We start from the raw sequence: 21,627 nt of genomic DNA on the forward strand, positions 1-21,627 counted from the left end.
AATTTTATAGTTTGAGGTCTTAGATTTAAGTCTTTAATCCATTTAGATTTGATATTTATATATGAAAAGAGATTGTTCCAAGTTTCATTCTTCTGCATATAGATACCCACTTTTCTCAGAACCATTTATTGAAGAGACTCTCTTTTCCCCAGTGTATGTTCTTAGCACCTTTCTCAAAAATGAGCTCACTGTAGATGTGTGGATTTGTTTCTGGGTTCTCTTTTCTGTTCCCTTGGACTATGTGTCAGTTTTTATGCCAATACCATGCTGTTTTGGTTACTATAGCTCTGTAGTATAATTTGAAGTCAGATAATGTGATTCTTCCAGTTTTGTTCATTTTGTTTAGTATAACTTTGGCTATTCTGGGTCTTTTCTGGTTTCATAGAAATTTTAGAATTGCTTTTTCTTTTTATTTGGAGAATGCCCTTGGTATTTTGATAGGGGTTGCATGGAATCTGTAGTTGGCTTTGGGTAGTATGGACATTTAAAAGATATTTATTTCCCCAACCCATAAACATGGAATATCTTTCCATTTTTTGATGTCATCTTCAATTTCTTTCAAAAATGCTTTATCATTTTCATTATAGAGACATTTTACATTTATTTATTTATTTATTTATTTATTTATTTATTTATTTATTTATTTTGAGATGGAGTCTTACTCTGTCACCCAGGCTGGAGTGCAGTGGCGCGATCTCGGCTCACTGCAAGCTCTGCCTCCCTGGTTTACGCCATTCTCCTGCCTCAGCCTCCCTCCTGAGTAGCTGGGACTACAGGTGCCTGCCACCACGCCCGGCTACTTTTTTGTATTTTTAGTAGAGACAAGATTTCACCGTGTTAGCCAGGATGGTCTCGATCTCCTGACCTTGTGATCTACCTGCCTCAGCCTCCCAAAGTGCTGGGATTACAGGTGTGAGCCACCGCGCCCATCCTAGAGACATTTTACATCTTTAGTTAAGGAAATTCCTAGGTATTTAATTTTATTTGTGGCTATTGTAAATGATATTACTGTTTTTATTTTTCCTTCAGATTGTTTGCTATTGGCATGTAGAAATGCTACTGATTTGTACATGTTGATTTTGTAGTCTGCAAGTTTACTGAATTTGTTTTTCATTCTAATAGTTTTTTTGAGGAATCTTTAGGTTTCTCCAAATGTAAGATCATATCATCTTCAAACTAGGATAATTTGACTTTTTCTTTACCAATTTGGATGCTTATTACTTTATTTTCTTGTCTGATTATCCTAGCTAGGATTTACAGTACTTTGTTGAATGACAGTGCTAAAAGTGAGTATCCTTGTTGTGTTCTATATATCAGAGGAAAGGCTTTCAGTTATTCCCCTTTTGGTATGATACTAGCTTTGGTTCTGTCTTATGTAGCTGTTATTATGTTATGTTCCTTCTATACTCAGCTTTTTGAGGGTTTTTATAAGGGATGTTGAATTTTATCAAATGCTTTTTCAGCATCAATTGAAATGGTATTTTTTTATTCTTTATTCTGTTGATATGATGTATCACATTTGTTGATTTGCATATGTTGAACCATCCTTACATCCCAGGGATAAATCCTCCTTGGTCATGATTAATTCTGTTTTTAATGTATTCTTGAATTCAGTTTGCTAGCATTTTGTTGAAGATTTTTGCATCAATATTCATGAGATTTATTGGCCTGTAGTTTCCTTTTCTTGATGTGTCTTTCTCTGGTTTTGATATCAGGGTAATACTGGCCTCATAGGATGAGTTTGGAATTATTCCATCCTCCTCAGTTTTTCGGAATAATTTAAATAGGATTGATATTAGTTCTTTAAGTGTTTGGTAGAATACAGCAGTGAATCCATCAGGTTCTGGGCTTTTCATTACTGGGAGACTTTTTATTACGGCTTCATTCATGTTACTTGTTATTGGTCTATTTAAGTTTTGGATATCTTCACGGTTCAAAGTTGGTAGGTTATATGTGTCTAGGAATTTGTCCATTTCTTCTAGATTTTCCAATTTATTGGCACATAGTTGCTCATAGTGTCTTCTAATGATCTTTTGAGTTGTTGGCGGTATCAGTTGTAATGTCTACTTTTTCATCTCTTCTTTCTTTCTTTCTTCTCTTTTTTTCTTAGATGGTCTGTCTAAAGGTTTGTCAATTTTGTTTACCTTTTCAACACATCAGCTTTTTTTTTTTTTTTTTTGATATGGAATCTTGCTCTGTTGTCCAGGCTGGAGTGCAGTGACATGATCTCAGTTCACTGCAAGCTCCGCCTCCCAGGTTCATGCCATTCTCCTGCCTCAGCCTCCCGAGTATCTGGGACTACAGGTGCCTGCCACCACACCCAGGTAATTTTTTGTTGTTGTTGTATTTTCAGTAGAGACGGGGTTTCATCATGTTAGCCAGGATGGTCTCAATCTCCCGACCTCATGATCCCTCCCAAAGTGCTGGGATTACAGGCGTGAGCCACCGCTCCTGGCCAACATCGGCTTTTTATTTTATTGATCTTTTGTTTTATTTTCTTCATTTTGAATGAATTTATTTCTGCTATGATCTTGATTATTTCTTTTTTTCTACTAATTTTAGGCTTGTTTTGCTCTTGCTTTTCTAGTTTTTTAGTATTCATCATTAGGTTGTTTATTTTAAGTTTTCCTGTTTCTAAGGCAGGCACTTATAGCTATAAAATTCTCCCTTATTACTGTTTTTGATGTATCCCCTAGGTTTGGTATGTTGTTTCCATTATAATTTGTTTCAAGACATTTTTCAATTTCCTTTATAATTTCTCCATTAATCCACTGGTCATTGAAAACATATTGTTTAATTTCTATGTATTTGTATAAGTTTCCAAAATTTATCTCATTATTCCTTTCTCATTTTATTCCATTGTGTTCAGGGAAGATACCTGATATGATTCATTTTTTTTTAAAGTTTGAAGACTTTTTGTGCCCTAACATATAATCTGTTTTTGAGACTGATCCATGTGCTGAGGAAAACAATGTGTATTCTGTAGCCTTCAGAGTAAATGTTCTGTAACTGTCTATTAGGTCCATTTTGTCTATAGTGCAGATGAAGTCTGATGTTTCTTTGTTGATTTTCTGTCTGGAAGAGCTGTCAAAGGTTGAAAGTGGGGTGTTGTCTCTAGCTATTATTGTATTGGGTTATATCTCTCTCTTAAGCTCTAATAACATCAGCTTTACATATCTGGGTGCTCTAGTGTTTGGTGCATATATACTTACAATTTTTTTGCCTCTTGCTGAATTGACCAATTTATCATTATATAGTGACCTTCTTTGTCTCTTCTGATAGTTTTTGTCTTGAAATCTATTTTGTCTGGTGTAAGTATAGGGACTCTTGCTCATTTTTGGTTTCCATTGGCATGGAATATTTTTTTCCACTCCTTTATAATTTTAGTCTATGTGTACCTTTATAGGTGAAATGTGTTTTTTTCATCATCAAATCATTGAGTATTGTTTTTTATTATCTATTCAGCCACACTGTATGTATTGATTGGAGAGTTTAATTCATTTACATTCAATATTATTATTGATAAGTAAGTACTTACTCCTGCCATTTTGTTGCTTGTTTTCTGGTTGGTTTTTGGGCTTCTCCTTCTTCTTTCTTTCCTTTTGGTCTTCTTTTAGTGAGGGTGATTTTCTCTGATTATATGATTTAGTGTTTTGCTTTATATTTTTTGTGTATCCATTGCATGTTTTTTGGTTTGAAGTTACCATTAGGCTTGCAAATATTGTCTTATAACCCATTATTTAACTTGATAACAACTTAACACTGCTTGCCTAAACAAACAAACAAGCCAAAAGAAAGCCCTTAAGAACTCTATGTCTTAACTTCATCCCTCCCCATCTTCTGAACTTTTTATTGTTTCTTTTTATATTGTATAGTACTGTCTATGTCTTGTAATGTTTTTGTAGTTATTAGTTTTAATTGGCTCATCGTTCAGTCTTGATACATTGAAAGTGGAGTTTACACACCACTTACAATGTTATTATACTCTGCATTTTTCTGTGTACTTATTATTACTAATTTGTTTAGTACCATCAGATGATTTTGTTATTGCTCATTAACATCCACTTCTTTCTGATTGAATTACTCCTTTTAGCATTTCTTGTAGAACAGGTATGGTGTTAATAAAATTCCTAAGCTTTTGTTTGTCTGATAAACTCTATTTCTCCTACATGTTTGATGGACATTTCTGCTGAATATACTATTCTAGAGCAAAAGGTTTTTTTTTGTTTTTCTTCCTTTTTCCCTTTATTACTTTAAATATGTCATGCCAATCTGTCCTGGCCTGTAAGGTTTCCACTGAAAAGTCCACTGCCTGATTTATTGGAGAACAATTGTATGTTATTTGTTTCTTTTCTCTTAACTGCTTTTAGGATTCTGTCTATATCCTTGATCTTTCGAAGTTTGATTTTTAAATTGCTGGGGGTAGTCTTCTTTGGGTTAAATTTGTTTGCTGTTCTATAGCCTTCTTGTACTTGGATATTGATATCTATCTCTAGGTTTGGGAAGTTCTCTGTTATTATCCCTTTGAATAATCTTTATACTCATATCTCTTTCTCTACCTCCTCTCTAACGTCAACAACTTTTAGATTTGCCCTTTTGAGGTTATTCTCTAGGTTTTGTAGACATGCTACGTATTTTTCATTTTTCTTTTGTCGCTGCTGACTGTTTATATTCAAATAGCCTATCTTCAAGCTCAATAATTCTTTCTTTTGCTGATCAATTCTGCTATTAAATGACTTTGATGTATTTTTTAGTATGCCAATTGCATGTTTCAGCTCCAGACTTCTGCTTGATTCTTAATTATTTTAATATTTGTTAAACTTACCTGATACAATTCTGAATTCCTTCTCCATATTATCTTGAAGTTTTTTGAGTTTTCTCAAAGCATCTATTTTGACTTCTCTGTCTAAATAGTCACCTATCTGTGTTTCTCTGTGATTTGTACTTGGTGATTCATTTAGTTCATTTGGTGAAGTCATGTTTTTCTGAATAGTGTTGATGCTTGTATATGTTCTTCGGTGACTGGGTGTTGAACAACTCTTAACATTTATTGTACTATTCTCATTCTGGGCTTGTTTGTACCCATACTTCTTGGATTAGCTTTCCTGATACTCAAAAAGACTTCGATGTCATGTTCTAAGCTGTATCTGCTTTAGGGGGCACCCCAAGCCCAGCAACGTTGTGGTTCATGCAGACTCATAGAGGTATTGCCTTGATGGTCTTGGACAAAATCCAGAGGAATTTTCTGGATTATCGGGCAGAGACTCTTTTTCTCTTTCTTTACTTTCTCCCAAGCAAATGAAGTCTTCTTCTCTGTTCTGAGATACCTGAAGTGAAGGATGTAGTGACACAGACACCTCTGTAGTTACCAGTCTTAGGACTGTGGTGAGCACAGCACTGGGTCTTACCCAAGGCCTGCTGTAACCACTCCCTAGCTACTGCTTATGTTTGCTCAAGGTCCTGGGTCTCTACAATCATCAGCTGGCAAAGCCATCTAGGCTTATTCCTTCTTTTCAGGGTGGTGAGTTCCCCCAGGTCCCAAGTGTGTCCAGGGGTACTGTTCAACAGCCAGGGACTAAAGTCAAAAACCTTTATAGTCTACCTGGTGTCCTATTGTATTGCAGCTAAGCTGGCACTAAAACTATGAGACACAGTCCTTCCCACTCTTCCCTCCCCTTTCTGAAGGCAGAGGAGCCTTACCCTGTGGACACAACCACCACAGGCCCACAGTGAGTACTGCCAGACCACTGATGTTTTTTTTTAGGCCCAAGGGCTCTTCAGTAAGCTTGTAGTAACTTCTGCATGGACTGGGACTTCCCCTTCAGAACTGTGGGTGCCCTTTTGTCCCAGAGCAGGTTGAGAAATGCCATCCAAGAGTCAAGTTCTGGAATCGGGGACTCCAGGAGCCCACTTGGTGCTCTACCCACTGTGGTCATGCTACTGTCTAAGGTGCAAAACAAAGTTCTCTTTACTGTTTCCTCTGCTTTTCTCAGGTGAAAGTAGTCTTACCCCATAGCCACCACACCTGGGGGTGTGCTGAGTCTCACCTGAATCCAGCAAATCTCAGAGTCTCATCTAAGTTCCTGAACATTGTACCTGGGTATCACTGCTGGTTATTCAGGGCCCAAGGCCTCTTTGGTTACTGGTTGATGAATCCTGCCAAGACTAGGACCTTTCTTTCATGGCAGTGGGTTCCCTTCTGGCTCTGGATGTGTCTAGAAGTGGTGTCCAGGAGCTAAGTTCTAGAAAGAGGACCTCACAACTCTGAAAAGTTCCTTATCCTGCTGTGCCTGAACTGGTATTGAAGATGCAAGACAGGGTTCTCCCAACTCTTCCCTCTTGTCTCAGGTAGAGGGAAAGAATCTCCTTTGGAGCCGCAAAAGCTGTGCAGCATGGGGGTAGGGAAGAGGTGATGCCAACACTCCTTTATCTGCCTACACTGGTGTCTCAATAGGTTGCAGCCCCCAAGTCTTCTGGCTCTGAGTCCAGTTCAGCACTAGGACTTGCCTAGGAGTTGCCGTCCTTGTGGCCTGTATTGCCTTTCAAGTTCATCTAGGGTCCAAGAGGACTTTAGTCTGTGATGGTGAGCTTTGTGCAAACTCAAGTTTTGACCACTGTGATTTGTGATTCCCTTCTGGCTATGCCTAGTTTATATGTTCCCTCTGTGATTGGTCATCAACTGAGTTCAGTCCAGTTTTGTTTTCTATTATAATAAGGCAGCACTGAGTTCACTGCTTCACAATTGCTGCAATATCCCTCTCCCCAGTGCACAGAAATGCTCTCTGCCCCACACTGCAACTGCCAAGGCTTTGGGGAGGGATGGTGTCCACAATTTAAGACTGTTTTTCCTACCTCTTTATTGCCTCTTTTAGTGATATGAATTTAAAGCCAGGTACTGTGAGTGTGCACCTCATTTTTGCTTCTTATGAAGGTATTTCTTTTGTGTAGATAGTTGTTAGATTTGTGTCTTTGCTGGGGGATGATCAGTAGAGCCATTAATCTGCTATCTTGTTCCACCCTCGATTCATAAAAAATATATATTTTAAAATTTTAGGAATATTCACAATTGCATTGAACACAATAGGGAACTCAGAACAATGAATGTATATAATAGAATTTAGTATAATGAGTGTGACATTTCAAAATCCATAATAAATGTTAGTTCAGTCAGTAAATAGAGCTAGATCAATTGGCTGATACTTTGGAATACAGGTAAAATTATCTCTGTATTACATACCATATACCAAAAATGAATAAATAAATGCCAAGATTGTAAATAACCTGAAGGAAAAATAAGTGAATCATTATCTGATTTTCGTGTGATAATTTATTTAAAATAATCCTCACAAGGACAGAAGCCACTAAAACTATCATTTGGTTAACAAATATCTATTAATCACCAATTTATATGTTTAGCACTGTTCTAGGGATTAGAGATGTAGTAGTGAACAAAAGAGCCCAAATCCCTTCTATCATGTCAGATAAATTCTAGTAAAAAGAAGCAAGTCAGCTGCATTGGCCGTGGAAATTAGTCTAGTCTCTTGAGTAGCAGGTGGAAATTTTTATCACTCACAATGCATTCACAAGCTGATTAAATAAAATTTTTATTATATTTATAATTGGAACTCTTGGTTGCTTATTGAACTACAAAAAATCAAAAGAATTATAAATATTATATAAATATATATACACACATCCACATATAATTTAGCATTTTTTAAATATAGAAAAATACATAAGTAAGTATATGTTTATTCACCAACTGTTTTATCAATGTTTCCATGCCTGACTCCAGTGATTTCCAATTTAGCTGTCTTCTGTCCTTAATCCCATTATCAGGACAAACTGTCACCCTTTGTAATGGTCAGAGAAACAACAGTGTTTGTGGTATCATTGTAAACAGAAAGTTAAGAAATGTGAGAGACAAGCAACTATCATATTCCATAATGTTCAGAGTTACTGTGTAGATAATTCATTTTTGAAGAAATCTTACCTTTTAATGTATTGTCTATAAAGTACTCTCATTTCCTCTCATTTTCCTCCCTCAGTGTCATCATTTTTGCTACATTTACTGTGCCTATGTTATAAATATGTGTAACACTTACATTGTGTTACTACTATTCAACCACGTGTAATGTTACCTGGAACTTCCATTTTTACTGCATTTCACTATTAGATGGATAAATACCATAATAATTTTCTTTTTCTTTTTTTGCTTTTATTTTTCCCTTCAAAATTATTATTATTATTATTATTATTATTATTTTATACTTTAAGTACTGGGGTACATATGCAGAACGTGCAGTTTTGTTACGTAGGTACACACGTGCCATGGTGGTTTGCTGCACCCAGCTATCCATCACCCAATACCTAACATTAGGTATTTCTCCTTATGTTATCCCTCCGCTGGGCTCCCACCCCCTGACAGGCCCCAGTGTGTGATGTTTCCCTCCCTATGTCCATGTGTTCTCACTGTTCAAGTCCCACTTATGTGTGAGAACATGCAGTGTTTGGTTTTCTGTTCATGTGATAGTTTGCTGAGAATGATGGTTTCCAGCTTCATCCATGTCCCTGCAAAGGACATGAACTCATCCTTTTTTACGGCTGCATAGTATTCCATGGTGTATATGTGCCACATTTTCTTTATCCTGTCTATTATTGATGGACATTTGGGTTGGTTCCAAGTCTTTGCTATTGTGAATAGTGCTGCAATAAACATACATGTGTATGTGTCTTTATAGTAGAATGATTTATAATCCTTTGGGTATATACCCAGTAATGGGAATGTTGGGTCAAATGGTATTTCTAGTTCTAGATCCTTGAGGAATTGCCACACTGTCATTCACAATGGTTGAACTAATTTACACTCCCACCAACAGTGTATAAGCGTTCCTATTTCTCCACATCCTCTCCAGCATCTGTTGTTTCCTGACTTTTTAATGATCGCCATTCTAACTGGTGTGAGATGGTATCTCATTGTGGTTTTGATTTGCATTTCTCTGATGGCCAGTGATGATAAGCATTTTTTCATGTGTCTTTTGGCTGCATAAATGTCTTCTTTTGAGAAGTGTCTGTTCATATCCTTCACCCACTTTTTGATGGGGTTGTTTTTTTCTTGTAAATTTGTTTGAGTTCATTGTAGATTCTGGTTATTAGCCCTTTGTCAGATGAGTAGGTTGCAAAAATTTTCTCCCATTTTGTAGGTTGCCTGTTCACTCTGATGGTAGTTTCTTTTGCTGTGCAGAAGCTCTTTAGTTTAATTAGATCCCACTTGTCAATTTTGGCTTTTGTTGCCATTGCTTTTGGTGTTTTAGATATGAAGTCCTTGCCCATGCCTATGTCCTGAATGGTATTGCCTAGGTTTTCTTCTAGGGTTTTTATGGTTTTAGGTCTAACATGTAAGTCTTTAATCCATCTTGAATTAATTTTTGTATAAGGTGTAAGGAAGGGATCCAGTTTCAGCTTTCTACATATGGCTAGCCAGTTTTCCCAGCACCATTTATTAAATAGGGAATCCTTTCCCATTGCTTGTTTTTGTCAGGTTTGTCAAAGATCAGATGGTTGTAGATATGTGACATTATTTCTGAGGGCTCTGTTCTGTTCCATTGATCTGTATCTCTGTTTTGGTACCTGTACCATGCTGTTTTGGTTACTATAGCCTTGTAGTATAGTTTGAAGTCAGGTAGCGTGATGCCTCCGGCTTTGTTCTTTTGGCTTAGGATTGACTTGGCGATGCGGGCTCTTTTTTGGTTCCATATGAACTTTAAAGTAGTTTTTTCCAATTCTGTGAAGAAAGTCATTGGTAGCTTGATGGGGATGGCATTGAATCTATAAATTACCTTGGCAGTATGGCCATTTTCACGATATTGATTCTTCCAACCCATGAGCATGGAATGTTCTTCCATTTGTTTGTATCCTCTTTTATTTCATTGAGCAGTGGTTTGTAGTTCTCCTTGAAGAGGTCCTTCACGTCCCTTATAAGTTGGATTCCTAGGTATTTTATTCTCTTTGAAGCAATTGTGAATGGGAGTTCACTCATGATTTGGCTCTCCGTTTGTCTGTGATTGGTGTACAAGAATGCTTGTGATTTTTCTACATTGATTTTGTATCCTGAGACTTTGCTGAAGTTGCTTATCAACTTAAGGAGATAAGCAGATAGTAGTGATGATTGCACGGCTATATGAGTATACTAAACAACAATGAATTGAACAATTGAATTGCATGAAATTTGTGTTATGTGAATTATATCTCAATATAACTTTTATAAAAATGTACTGTTATAGTCATCTAACATAAAATTCATGTGACAATTATTATATTCATAATAAGTAAATTGACTAATTTTTTCTAAAATTTCTGATTAAATTTTGTGTTTAACAAACACATCTCTAATTCATAATACTATAAAGACCAGTATTTTTATTACTACTTAAATATACCTGAATATCAGGAGTGATGTAATGTAAAACTGGATAAAAACATAACTTCCAAATTAAAAATTTTAAAAATGTGCGGAGCATCACTTGAATTTTCTGGTTTCTGAAATGACAACTACATTAGACTGCTGGTTCTCTCTCCAGAAAAAAAAACAACCATTGACCAACACGTCTCAGATGAGAATGTGAATACTTGGAGATTTTGTTAACATGTTTTTATGTTTTGCTAGCTGTTGGGTGAGGCCAGAAATTCTGCATTTTCAGCAAGCTTCCATTTGATGTAGGTGCTGCTGATTCACTTAGCTCACTTTGGGTAGGAAATCCTTAGAGGGAGTATAGAAGACAGAGTAGCTTGTATCAAGGGAGCTATCATAAAAGTAGAGAAAATCCTTGATATATCAAAGCTATGATAAACTGTTATGAGGGCTTCGCAGCAGCCTTGAGTATAAAAGACAAGATACAGGCATAGGATCAGAGATTAGAGAAGAGCTTTGAAGTTTTGTCTTTACTTTTTCACAGCATCGCCTTGGAAGAATCATTGTCATCCTATTCTTACTGAGAGCCTTGTTTGAACAGCTACAGCCCATGCCTACTGGTATTCAACAAGTAATAATATCAAAGCAGATTCAAAGTTGTGATGGGTTGAACAAAAATAGGTGCCCTAGTTTCTACTCAGGGAGATAGAGAACTGGAAACTGTTTTCTCCCACCCTTATAACAGCAATGAAAGTCAGACAAGCAGCAAATTCTCTATTTTTATTGAACCTTAACATAAAGCTGAGATTGCAGGGCAACAAAGAGAGACTTGGTTTTTACTGGAAGAAATGAGATGATAGCAATGGTCTACTTGTAGATAGAGCTAGACGCCATTAAGAATAGTTGAGTTAGGGTGATTGGTGTATTGGTAGAGGCCAAGTATACACTAGTGAGAGATCATGAAACTCCTAGTGGCCACAGTTATAGACTCTGCATCTTCTTGCAGGTGTTTACTCCACAAACTTCACATGTTGCTCACAGAAATGACTAAAGTGAGTCTGGAGAATGTGTACTCCTTAGTACCTAGTATAGGGGCAGGCAATTCACTCCGACTTCTGTATATCTGTCTTAGTCCATTTAGTGTTGCTATAACAGAATACTACAGATTGGGTAATTTATAAACAATAGAAGTTTATTTGGGTCATGACTCTGGAGGCTGGAAAGTCCAAGATAATTAGGTTGCATTTGATGAGGGCCTTCTTGCTGCATTATTACGTTATGGTAGGCATCCCATAGCTAGAGAAGATGATAAAAAGTAAGAGCATGCAAGAAAGAGAGAAAAAGAGGGCCAGACTCCCAATGTAACTAACACACTCCTGAGATAACACCATTAATCCATTCATGAAGCCAGAGCTCTCATGATCTAATTACCTCCTAAAAGTCCCACCTCTATTGGTTGGTATTAACCATTGAAATGGCAATGAAATTTGAACATGAGATTTAGAGGGGACATTCAAACCATAGCAATACCTTATAGAACAGATATGTTCATCTATGTTAATTTAAGGACAGCACATACTGTCACCCAAAGGACTCTGGTGAATACTCATTGCAGTTGCAAAGAAAAAAGAAAAAGGAAAAAAAAGAAAATAACAAACCACCTCTTGCCCCGAGAAAGGGGCTGGAATTCAACATTTCTGTCAAGTAGAAAATCCCAAACAATCTATAAAATGCTCCTAGAAATACTTTATGCATTTATCAAGGTCAGAGGATATATGATAACTATACAATTAAATTAAATTATATTTCTATATATTGGCAGTAAACAATTGGAATTTAAAATAAAAATATACCATTTAACATAGAAGAAATACTTAAGTATCTAATATTAAGTACGTAGTATAAGTATGTATAACAAAATAAATTAGAGATATATATGCTATAGACTACAAAACACTGTTGAAAGCAATCAATGAGAACTAAATAGAGAAATATAGCATGCACATGACGTTAGAAAACTAAATGTTGTTAGGCTTTCAAATTGATCTATAGATTCAATTCAATTCCAGTGAAAATACCATCACATATTCTTATAGATAGATATCAATAAGTTGACTCTAAAATGTATATATAAAGGCATTGCCATTAAAGTAGCCAAAACAATTTTGAAAAGGTGGAAGAAATTTTGAAACTACAATAATTAAGACTGGGTGGTATTGACAAAAGAATAGATGTGTAGATCAAAAGAATAGAATTGAGAGACAAGGAATATATCTACACAAATATAATCAACTGGGTGTTTTTGCTTACAAAAGGGCAAAAGCAATTAAATCAAGTAGGGCTAGTGTTTTCAACAAATATTACTTGAATAATTGGAAGTGCATATGTAAAAAATGAGCATTGACCTATACTTCACATCTTGTACTAAAATTATCTCAAAGCAGGTCATAGATCTAAATATAAACCCACACAACTTTTATATACATACATATATATACACATATATACATGTATACACATATCTATATGTATTGGACTTTACCATATTAAAATTTCTGCTTTGTGAAAGACACTATTAAGAGAATGAAAAGACAAGCTACAGACTGGGGGAAAATATTTTTGAATAACATATTCCACAAATTTCTTATATGCAGGATACAAAAAGAACTCTCCAAACTCAACAACAAGAAAATAAACAACCAAGTTTGAAAAATAGTCAAAAGTTCTGAAAAGATACATCACCAAAAAAAGATAGAGAGATAGAAAAAAGGCATATATAAGTTTCCCAATACAATTACTATATAATCCAGAAATCTCTTTTCCAGCTATTTCACCAAAATACATTAGAATTACCAAGCATCGTATGTTCTCACATAAGTGGGAGCTAAGCTATGAGGATGCAAAGGCCTAAGAATGATACAATGGACTTTGGGGACTCGCGGGGAAAGGGTGAGAAGGGAGTGAGGGATGAAAGGCTACCAACTGGGTTCAGTGAATACTACTTGGGTGCTGGGTGCACCAAAATCTCACAAATCACCACTAAAGAACTTACTCATGTAGTCAAATACCACCAGTTCCCCCCAAAACCTATGGAAATAAATTTTTTTTTAAAAAAAGAATTGCTGATCACAATAAGCCCTACATGAGATAATTTATAGCAGATTTTCATAATTGCTTCTAAACTGAAGACAAACCAAATGCCCTTCAATTGGTGAATGAATACCTCCTCTCTGTGACATCCATCAAATACAGTACTACTCAACAATGAAAACAACGACTATTGATTCACACAACATGGGTGCATCTTAAATGAATTTCACTAAGTTAAAGAAGCCAAAACAACAAGACCCCACAAGACTACATATTGATATTGTGTGATTCAAGTTTTACGGCATTTTGGTAAAGGTGAAGTTATTGAGATTAAAAACACATCAGTGTTTGCCAGGTGCTAACAGATAAGGGTAGGGATTGACTACAAAGGTGCAGCACGTTGGAATTTTGGGGGTGATTACACTTTTCTTTATGGAAATGTGATGGCAGGTACATGAAAATGTATTCCTCAAATTCCTATAGGTGTGTACCACAAAGAGTGAATGCTAGTGTAAGTAATTTTATAAAATCAACCAAGATATGTAAGTGATTAAGGACAAAATGCAGACTGTGACAAATGAATATAACTGGGTTACCAATGTTGGACAACCTCACTGATGGTAATGAAAAAGAAATGAGCTTATTTAATTGCAAAGAACTATGACTGGGTAGTCTAAGACTAAAGGTGTAAAGAACTATACATACACACCTTACTCTAGTTTCTCACAGGGGTATGGCTTTGCAATTCTCAAAGCACTTTATATACATACTAGGGTTTAACCAATACATAAAAATATTGTAGATAATGAGATTGAGATTTTTCACTGTTGACAAAATAAGGTGGGGCGGGTGTCATAATGAATTCTGTGGTCCTGAGTTGTGATGGGTGGAGTTGGAAATAACAGGATAACAATTAGTTGTTGCTGTATTGTTATGTATTCATTGACTTCTGATTGGAGGATTTTTTTAATTTGTTGTTTTCCTGTTATGGATGTGATTTTCCTGAAACAAGATGTTAAGCTCCTTCAAGACAATTTCTGTCCCTCCTCTAATGTCTGCACAAGACAAGGATGTGCTATCTGGTGGATACAGTCTATGTCCACGCTAACCGACTGATTCTCTATCAATGTAAAAGGCTAGTAAATTACCTTTTTCAGATCAAAAGTTATCATTGCTTCCAGTCCATAGAAAAATAAATATTAACTACAAAAGTGAAATATTTTGCTTTTATTGATAGCTATGGGTGGCAAATATACATTCAGAGAAGCACATTTTACTTAGCTAAGAGTACATCTTAGGTTCTCACCACATACATATACACAAAATAGTGAGTATGTGAAGTGATGAATATGTTAATTAGCTTGATTTTGGTAATCACTACACAAGGTATACTTATATCAAAACACAATTTATGTTCTATATACATATACTCTTTATTTGCCAATTATACATCAAAGCTGGACAAAAAAGAGAAGCACATGTAGGTTATCATTATTCAGACAACTGGCAATGTGTATTTAAAATCATTAATTCGATTACATTGAATCTTATATCAAAAATGTTATTTATAAGTTTCGATCAGGAAATAATACTTTGAAAAATACAGAGGTTGTTTGCTATGCATTAGTTGAAAATCCTTAGTGATCTGTGTTTGCTAGACTGATTTTGTGACAATATGCTATAGAAATCCTATAGAAATGTTCAATGTCATAGCTTCTCAGATGAAAAAGTACCGGACATTGTCTGTGAAGTGTCCAGGACATCTGTGATTCAAGAGATAATTAAGTCTTCCAATTCCAGGTGTAAAGCAATCCCAGTTTTGAAGCTAATATACATGTCATGGGTGTATCATGTCATGGTTTTTCTTCTTCATAGAAAATGGGAGTAGAGAGATTTGAGAGAATTTATAAAGATCACCATTTGCCCCTTGTTTTCAGACAAGAAATTGTCTCACACCATAAAGAATCTAGGCTATTTGGAAACTTATTGAAAAAGAAAATGTCACATTCAACATAGCAATTATTTCCACTGTTTAAAATTAGCCTCCACCCAATATAGGTCAGTATTTCAGATATTCACTTAAAATTCAAATACTTCCTCTTTTTGTTCCAGACTCAGCAGAGTAATCATGTCTGTAATTGAGAATTCCTTTTACTACTCCTCCATCCTGTATTGCCTTTTATAGGTCAATTTTGGTTTCTTTAAGCCATAAATCTTTAATTCCTTTCACATACTTTCCTGCCATGTGGATGAATTTCTGCAAGAAATAAAGAAACTGGCACGAGCACTCTGAAGTTACAAGTAACTCCATGCCTTTTCATTCTCCTTACCCATGTTGATGATCACTGATTAAACATTTGAACCTCAAGGTACTCAACAGAATGGGTAATTTTGAAACACTGAATTTCTATTCCATTACCACACTGTAGTGTATTTTTCAAAGCAGCTCATATAGAAATAAAGAAGACAGCTTGCAATTGCTTATAAAGCCTTACAGATAACTCTCATAGTATTAATCTTCTGAGGCTTAACATTTGTTTTTATTTCCAATATAATATACTTTTTGTTTTCCAGGCAGAAGCAAAATTTTCTTTTACTATTGCTCAAATTTCCATAGGTATCTTTTAATAAAGTAAAACTATTGTTGTATTTACTCTCCCTCTTTTTTGAAACAGATGTTATCCCTTCTGAGAGATGGATAGTAAATTTTGACAGAGACCTTTCAGATGGTCTTGTTTTTGCAACACAGTTGGGAGCCTATTGCCCATTCTTGGTAAGAGTCATTTTTATGCATCATGATCTTCTATTATTTGAAAAAACTTAGTGATTAAAATTTGAAGTATATTTTCTGTAAACAGATTCTTTCGAATGTCTTACATTCAAGTCAAACACCTGAATCTGCATGGCTAGCACTACCTTTTTGTCTATTCTTGCATTTTGATTGCAATAATTTATTACTGACAAATATTAATATTTAACTGATTCTTTGCCTAACTATAGAGAACACTTAAAAAACAGAATTTTTTATTCCATTACCAAAAGGTTTGATTTTTTTTTTTACAGATTGAGTCTCATTTTATAAATATGTACACACAACCAAAAAGTCCTGAAGAGTACCTGCACAATTGCCTGATTATTGTAAATACTCTTTATGAAATTGACTTTGACATGGAAATACAGGTGGGTGCCTTTATATTAAACATTCTACAAACATTTTGTAAGTTTCTTTTGATAGCTTACTCATCTATAATATTGCTTTGTTCATATTTTTGAAATTTAAATTGAAACAGGCTTTTGATGAGACATTGCTAAAATGTAGAAATTGAAATATAACTCCACAGAAATCGACTGGATATTTTAAAATTTGTATAATTATATACATCCAGCTGTGCATAATAGGAAAGTACTTCTAGTCCAAGTGCCTGAAACTCCAAAAATAAACATTGAGTGAATTATAATCATTACTCAAAATCTAAGAATGAACTAAAAGGGCATATTTATTTAAATATAGATATCATATTATTATCTTCTGATTTAGTAGCAAAAATAAATTTTCACTTCAGTATTAAAATAAATGTTAGTGTAGAGGTCATAATGGCAATATACATTTTAATTGTATGTTGACCTCCAAGTTGTAATTCCATTTGGCTTTTTACATCAAGACCTCAATAGCAATAATCAAACATATATTGGATTCTTACTATTTTATGAGCCTTTTGTTTGTTACTTAGGGGCAATAAACTGGTAAAATAAATGATTCCTGACTTTGAATATATAAATTCATTAAATTATCAAGATATTTGCCTGTTAAAATATAATGTTCTACTTATTTAATTGTTAATAATGGTGTATGAAAAAAATGAAGTATAGAATTCAGATGAAGGAAGAGATCAATGTGATGCAGACTGATACATCAAAGACAGTGTGGAAGAGACAGAATTTAATTGGGATCTGGAAGGGTGAATTGAATTTGCATTGGTAGTGGTAAGAGAGAAAGTTGTTTGCTCAGAGGAAGTAACATGAACGGAATGTAGAGTATGAAAAAGTGACATATGTTAAGGAAGTTGTGTGAATAGGTTTCCCCAGTTGAAGTTTGGTATTGGAAACAGAGACATAGGCATATACTGGGATATTGAATATCAGCATAAAAAATCACGAATTTATCCTGTGGCCATTATGGGGGATAAAAGGCCTTTACTCTTGCAACAATCATCAGGATGGACCGAGAGGAGAGGGACTGGTGACAGGGAACACAGACCAATCGCAATGCAATTTGAACTGGTCAAGGAGTACAGTAATTACTTTCTCTACTCATATCATTTTAATTAGGATTAAAACATAATAAGCTGATGTAGGAAACATCATGAGGTTTGCTAGAGTTGGTGACCAGCCACAAAAGAAGGGCATTGGAGAAAGACTATTATAACTAACTCTGAATTTTTCATTCTGTGATCCAGAAAGACTGATGATACTAGTGCCCAAAATGATATCTTATACCTGCTGGAGAAATGAGTTTTATAATTGCTCACTTTTTTCTTTGTATTGAAGTCACTTGCATGTTAATGTCACTTTGTACCATTCCTGACATTTCTATTCTTTTTATTTCATTTTCTTTTCATTTATTTTTATTTTTTTGGTACAATTGTAAAGGGAAACTGCAATCAATAATTTTAGTCAGAGAGTTCTGTTATAATAGTAGAGTTTTAAGGATAAACTCTAATAAAAGACTTTGGTTTTGAAGAATAAAAATATTACAGTTCCCATAAATTCAACAAATTATTTAACCTCCCTCATGAAAGACACTGGATACATCCTTCAGGGGTACAGATGTGACAAAACTACACTCATGCCTTCAAAGGTGTTGCAGACTAATAATCACAAGTTGCATGAAACAAGGCTGATGCAAAGCGACAGTGAATGTCACAATAGACCTAGAAATAATATGCTATGGGACTCAAAGGGGGTGAGAAGTCACTCTAAAAGGGATACTAGGAAAATTTGCACAGAACACTTAGTGTTTAAGCTGACCCTTGAGAGTTTGGTAGGAGTTCATAAGAAATTTAAAATACCTTTGTTTAGAAAAACCATACATTGTGACTCTCTCCTTTGCTTTTTGATTTCCTCACATATGTTGGCTCAATATATTTATTTTATTGTATAGTCAAAAATAATTTAAAAATAAGTATCTACTAGATAAAAATGCAGAAAACTTGTCCAAGATTTGATGAATGAAGTAATTGAAAGTCGGCTTAGCAGATAATGACCAAACCTTTATCAGCCAATTCCAATGCCCTAACTCTTTATTAGCCCAGATTTACCAACCACACTAAATGGCAGATTTAAAACCATCACCCTCTAATGAACTTATACATAATGAATTAATGCTGGTGCTTGTACTGGTCCACCCTTGAATCCTGTAAAATTCAACAACGGACTTAATTATTAATGCTTAAGTTTCTTCTTTATTATGTTCTTAATTGCAGCCTGAAAATTAGCTTCATAAGTTGCTGGGGTAATGTTATGTCTTTTTGGAGAATCCTGCCAGTAGGAATATACAGTTATTACATATTCTCCTTTTCATGACATGATTTTTATTTAAAGCAAAAATACTGTGGAATTGTTTGACCACAGCGTAGAATGCATGTTTTGTTCCCTCATGCAAAGATAGATAACAAAATAAATATAATAAGCATTTATGGAGCTTTAGTACACATAGTTTAATGAGTAGTGATTGGAGCTAAGGGTGAATAGCTAATCTAATTTTGTCCTTAAATTTTTTTGTTTCTTTTTTTTTAATCACTTGTTAGGGTTCTCTAGAGACACAGAAACAATAGGATATATGAGAGGGGATTTATTAGGGGGAATTGGCTCACATGAACGCAGAGTTAGAGAAGTCTCATGATAGGCTGCCTGCAAGCTGGAACACAGAAGAGCTCGTGGCATCGCTCAGTCCAGAAGCCCCAGAATCAGGGAAGCCAATGATGCAGCCCCTAGTCCAAATCTAAAAGCCAGAGAGCCCCCAGAGAGCACTGGTGCAAGTTTCAGAGTCTAAAAATTGAAGAACCTAGTCTGATGTCCAAGGACAGGAGGAGAAAAGGTGTCTCACTCTGGAAGGGAGAGAAAGCAGAGACTCCTCCTTCTTCTTACCTCTCTGTCCCAGCCCCAGCTGATTGGATGGTGTCTGCCCACATTGACGGCAGATGTTTCTCTCTCAGTCCACTGACTCAGCTTCAACCTCCTCTGAAAACACTCTCACAGATACCCAGAAACAATGCTTCACCAGCCATTTAGGTATCCCTCAATCCAGTCAAATTGATACTTAAAATTAACCTTCACAATCACTAGGAAATTTTCAGCTTTAAATAACAGAATTCTTGAGTAAAAGTGGTTTAAAAATAAGGAAATTTAATGTCTTATAAAAAGATAAAGCCAGACAATCAAAGAGTATAAGGATAATTGTTCAGTTTTTTAACAAAGTTATCAGAGATTCAGTTTTGCTCAGCCATTCTTGACCTACTAGCTTTGTTTTAGGACTCTGCACAAATAACTCCCAAATTTCTGTAGAAATCTCACATAACACCTTCATACAGTTCTGTTTGGGGCTGGCTGAGTGGCATCTTTTCTTGTGCTTCTCTTTTTCCAGAAGGTAAACCTTTCCCAGTGGCCCCACGGCATATTCCCCATTGCATATCATTGACCGGAATTGAATCCTATTCTTGTGACTAACCAGTGGTTGATTAAAAATAATAAAAAAAGAATATTCACAAAAAGTTAGGTTCTTAGTAAAGAAAAAAGGGGAAAATGATTGTTGGGAAGGCACTCAATAGCTGTCTTTGTAGGATTATAGTATATCATTGTGTACTGCTAATTATTTTGGTGTCTTATTTGAAAGTTAGTGATACCTTAAAAGATATGGCACATTAAATCCAGCATAAAACTCAAGATCTTATCACCCCTTCTATTTACTGATGATGAAACTGAGGCCCAGGAAATTCAATTGACTTAATCAAGAGCATGGCACTATGTCATAGCAGGACTTGAATTAATTTACCAGATTTCTTGATTTTTTTGTTATGATTTTTGTGATTTTTTTGTTTGTTTACATTCCTGCATTTTGTTAATCTAGTAGGAAAACATAGTCATCAAGGGGAAAAAAAGGACCAATACAATTGAAGTTATTTTTGGTTAGATCTATATAGCGAAAATGATGATTATGTCCTTAAAAGTACTTCCACATGAAATTTTTGTTTTAAATAAACCTAACTTATTTTAACATTTGGCTTTCTAGCCTAAGGTTGACAAAAGTCTGATTGCTTTAGGTCATTTTTGTTTAAATGTATAAGGAAAGGTAAGAATGCTCTTTTATTTGGTTTTTAAGTATAATGTCTTATTAAATATAGTTTCTCATTAAAAGCATATTTTTTAATTTGCCAAATTGCTGGATTTTTCAAAGCTTAGCTTTTGAAATAATTTTTATATTGCTATTTATATCATTTTATGGGGTACTCACTAAAACATGGTTCAAAAGACTTTGATTCATCCCAGACTTGAGCCCAGAGTGTTCTGCCATTAGTACTCCTCTTTTCCCCAGTAAACACACCTCCCGTCACCCTAGATAGCCCTCTTCGGATCATACCCTATAGGCTGATTCCAAACACAGGGCCCAGCAGAGCCACACATTCTTCACTTAAAAATTTACCTTCGGCCAGGCGCAGTGGCTCACGCCTGTAATCCCAGCACTTTGGGAGGCTGAGACGGGCGGATCATGAAGTCAGGAGATCGAGACCATCCTGGCTAACACGGTGAAACCCTGTCTCTACTAAAAATACAAAAAAATTAACCGGGTGCGGTGGCAGGTGCCTGTAGTCCCAGCTACTTGGGAGGCTGAGGCAGGAGAATGGTGTGAACCCAGGAGGCGGAGCTTGCAGTGAGCCGAGGTCGCGCCACTGCACTCCAGCCTGGGTGACAGAGCGAGACTCCGTCTCAAAAAAAAAAAAAAAAAAAAAAAAAATTTACCTTCTTAGGCTTCAAAAGTGGATGTGACAATTAAACTCTGCATTTTTTTATTTTGTTCTTATCTTAAATCATTTTTCTACATCTATTTACTAATGTTGTCTTTAAAGAAC

The 21,627-nt window shown here is 35.3% G+C and overlaps 1 protein-coding gene across 1 annotated transcript in view; it reads left to right on the top strand.

Annotated features, from left to right (window-relative positions):
• CFAP47 (cilia and flagella associated protein 47) overlaps positions 1–21,627 on the top strand; it is a 455,521-nt gene that overhangs the window by 195,532 nt on the left and 238,362 nt on the right. The window contains 2 exon segments of the mRNA XM_063634578.1: positions 16,177–16,274; positions 16,565–16,681. Of these exon segments, the coding sequence (XP_063490648.1) occupies positions 16,177–16,274; positions 16,565–16,681 (215 nt within the window).

Source organism: Symphalangus syndactylus, chromosome X (assembly GCF_028878055.3).
Source record: "Symphalangus syndactylus isolate Jambi chromosome X, NHGRI_mSymSyn1-v2.1_pri, whole genome shotgun sequence".
Lineage (NCBI taxonomy): Eukaryota > Metazoa > Chordata > Mammalia > Primates > Hylobatidae > Symphalangus > Symphalangus syndactylus.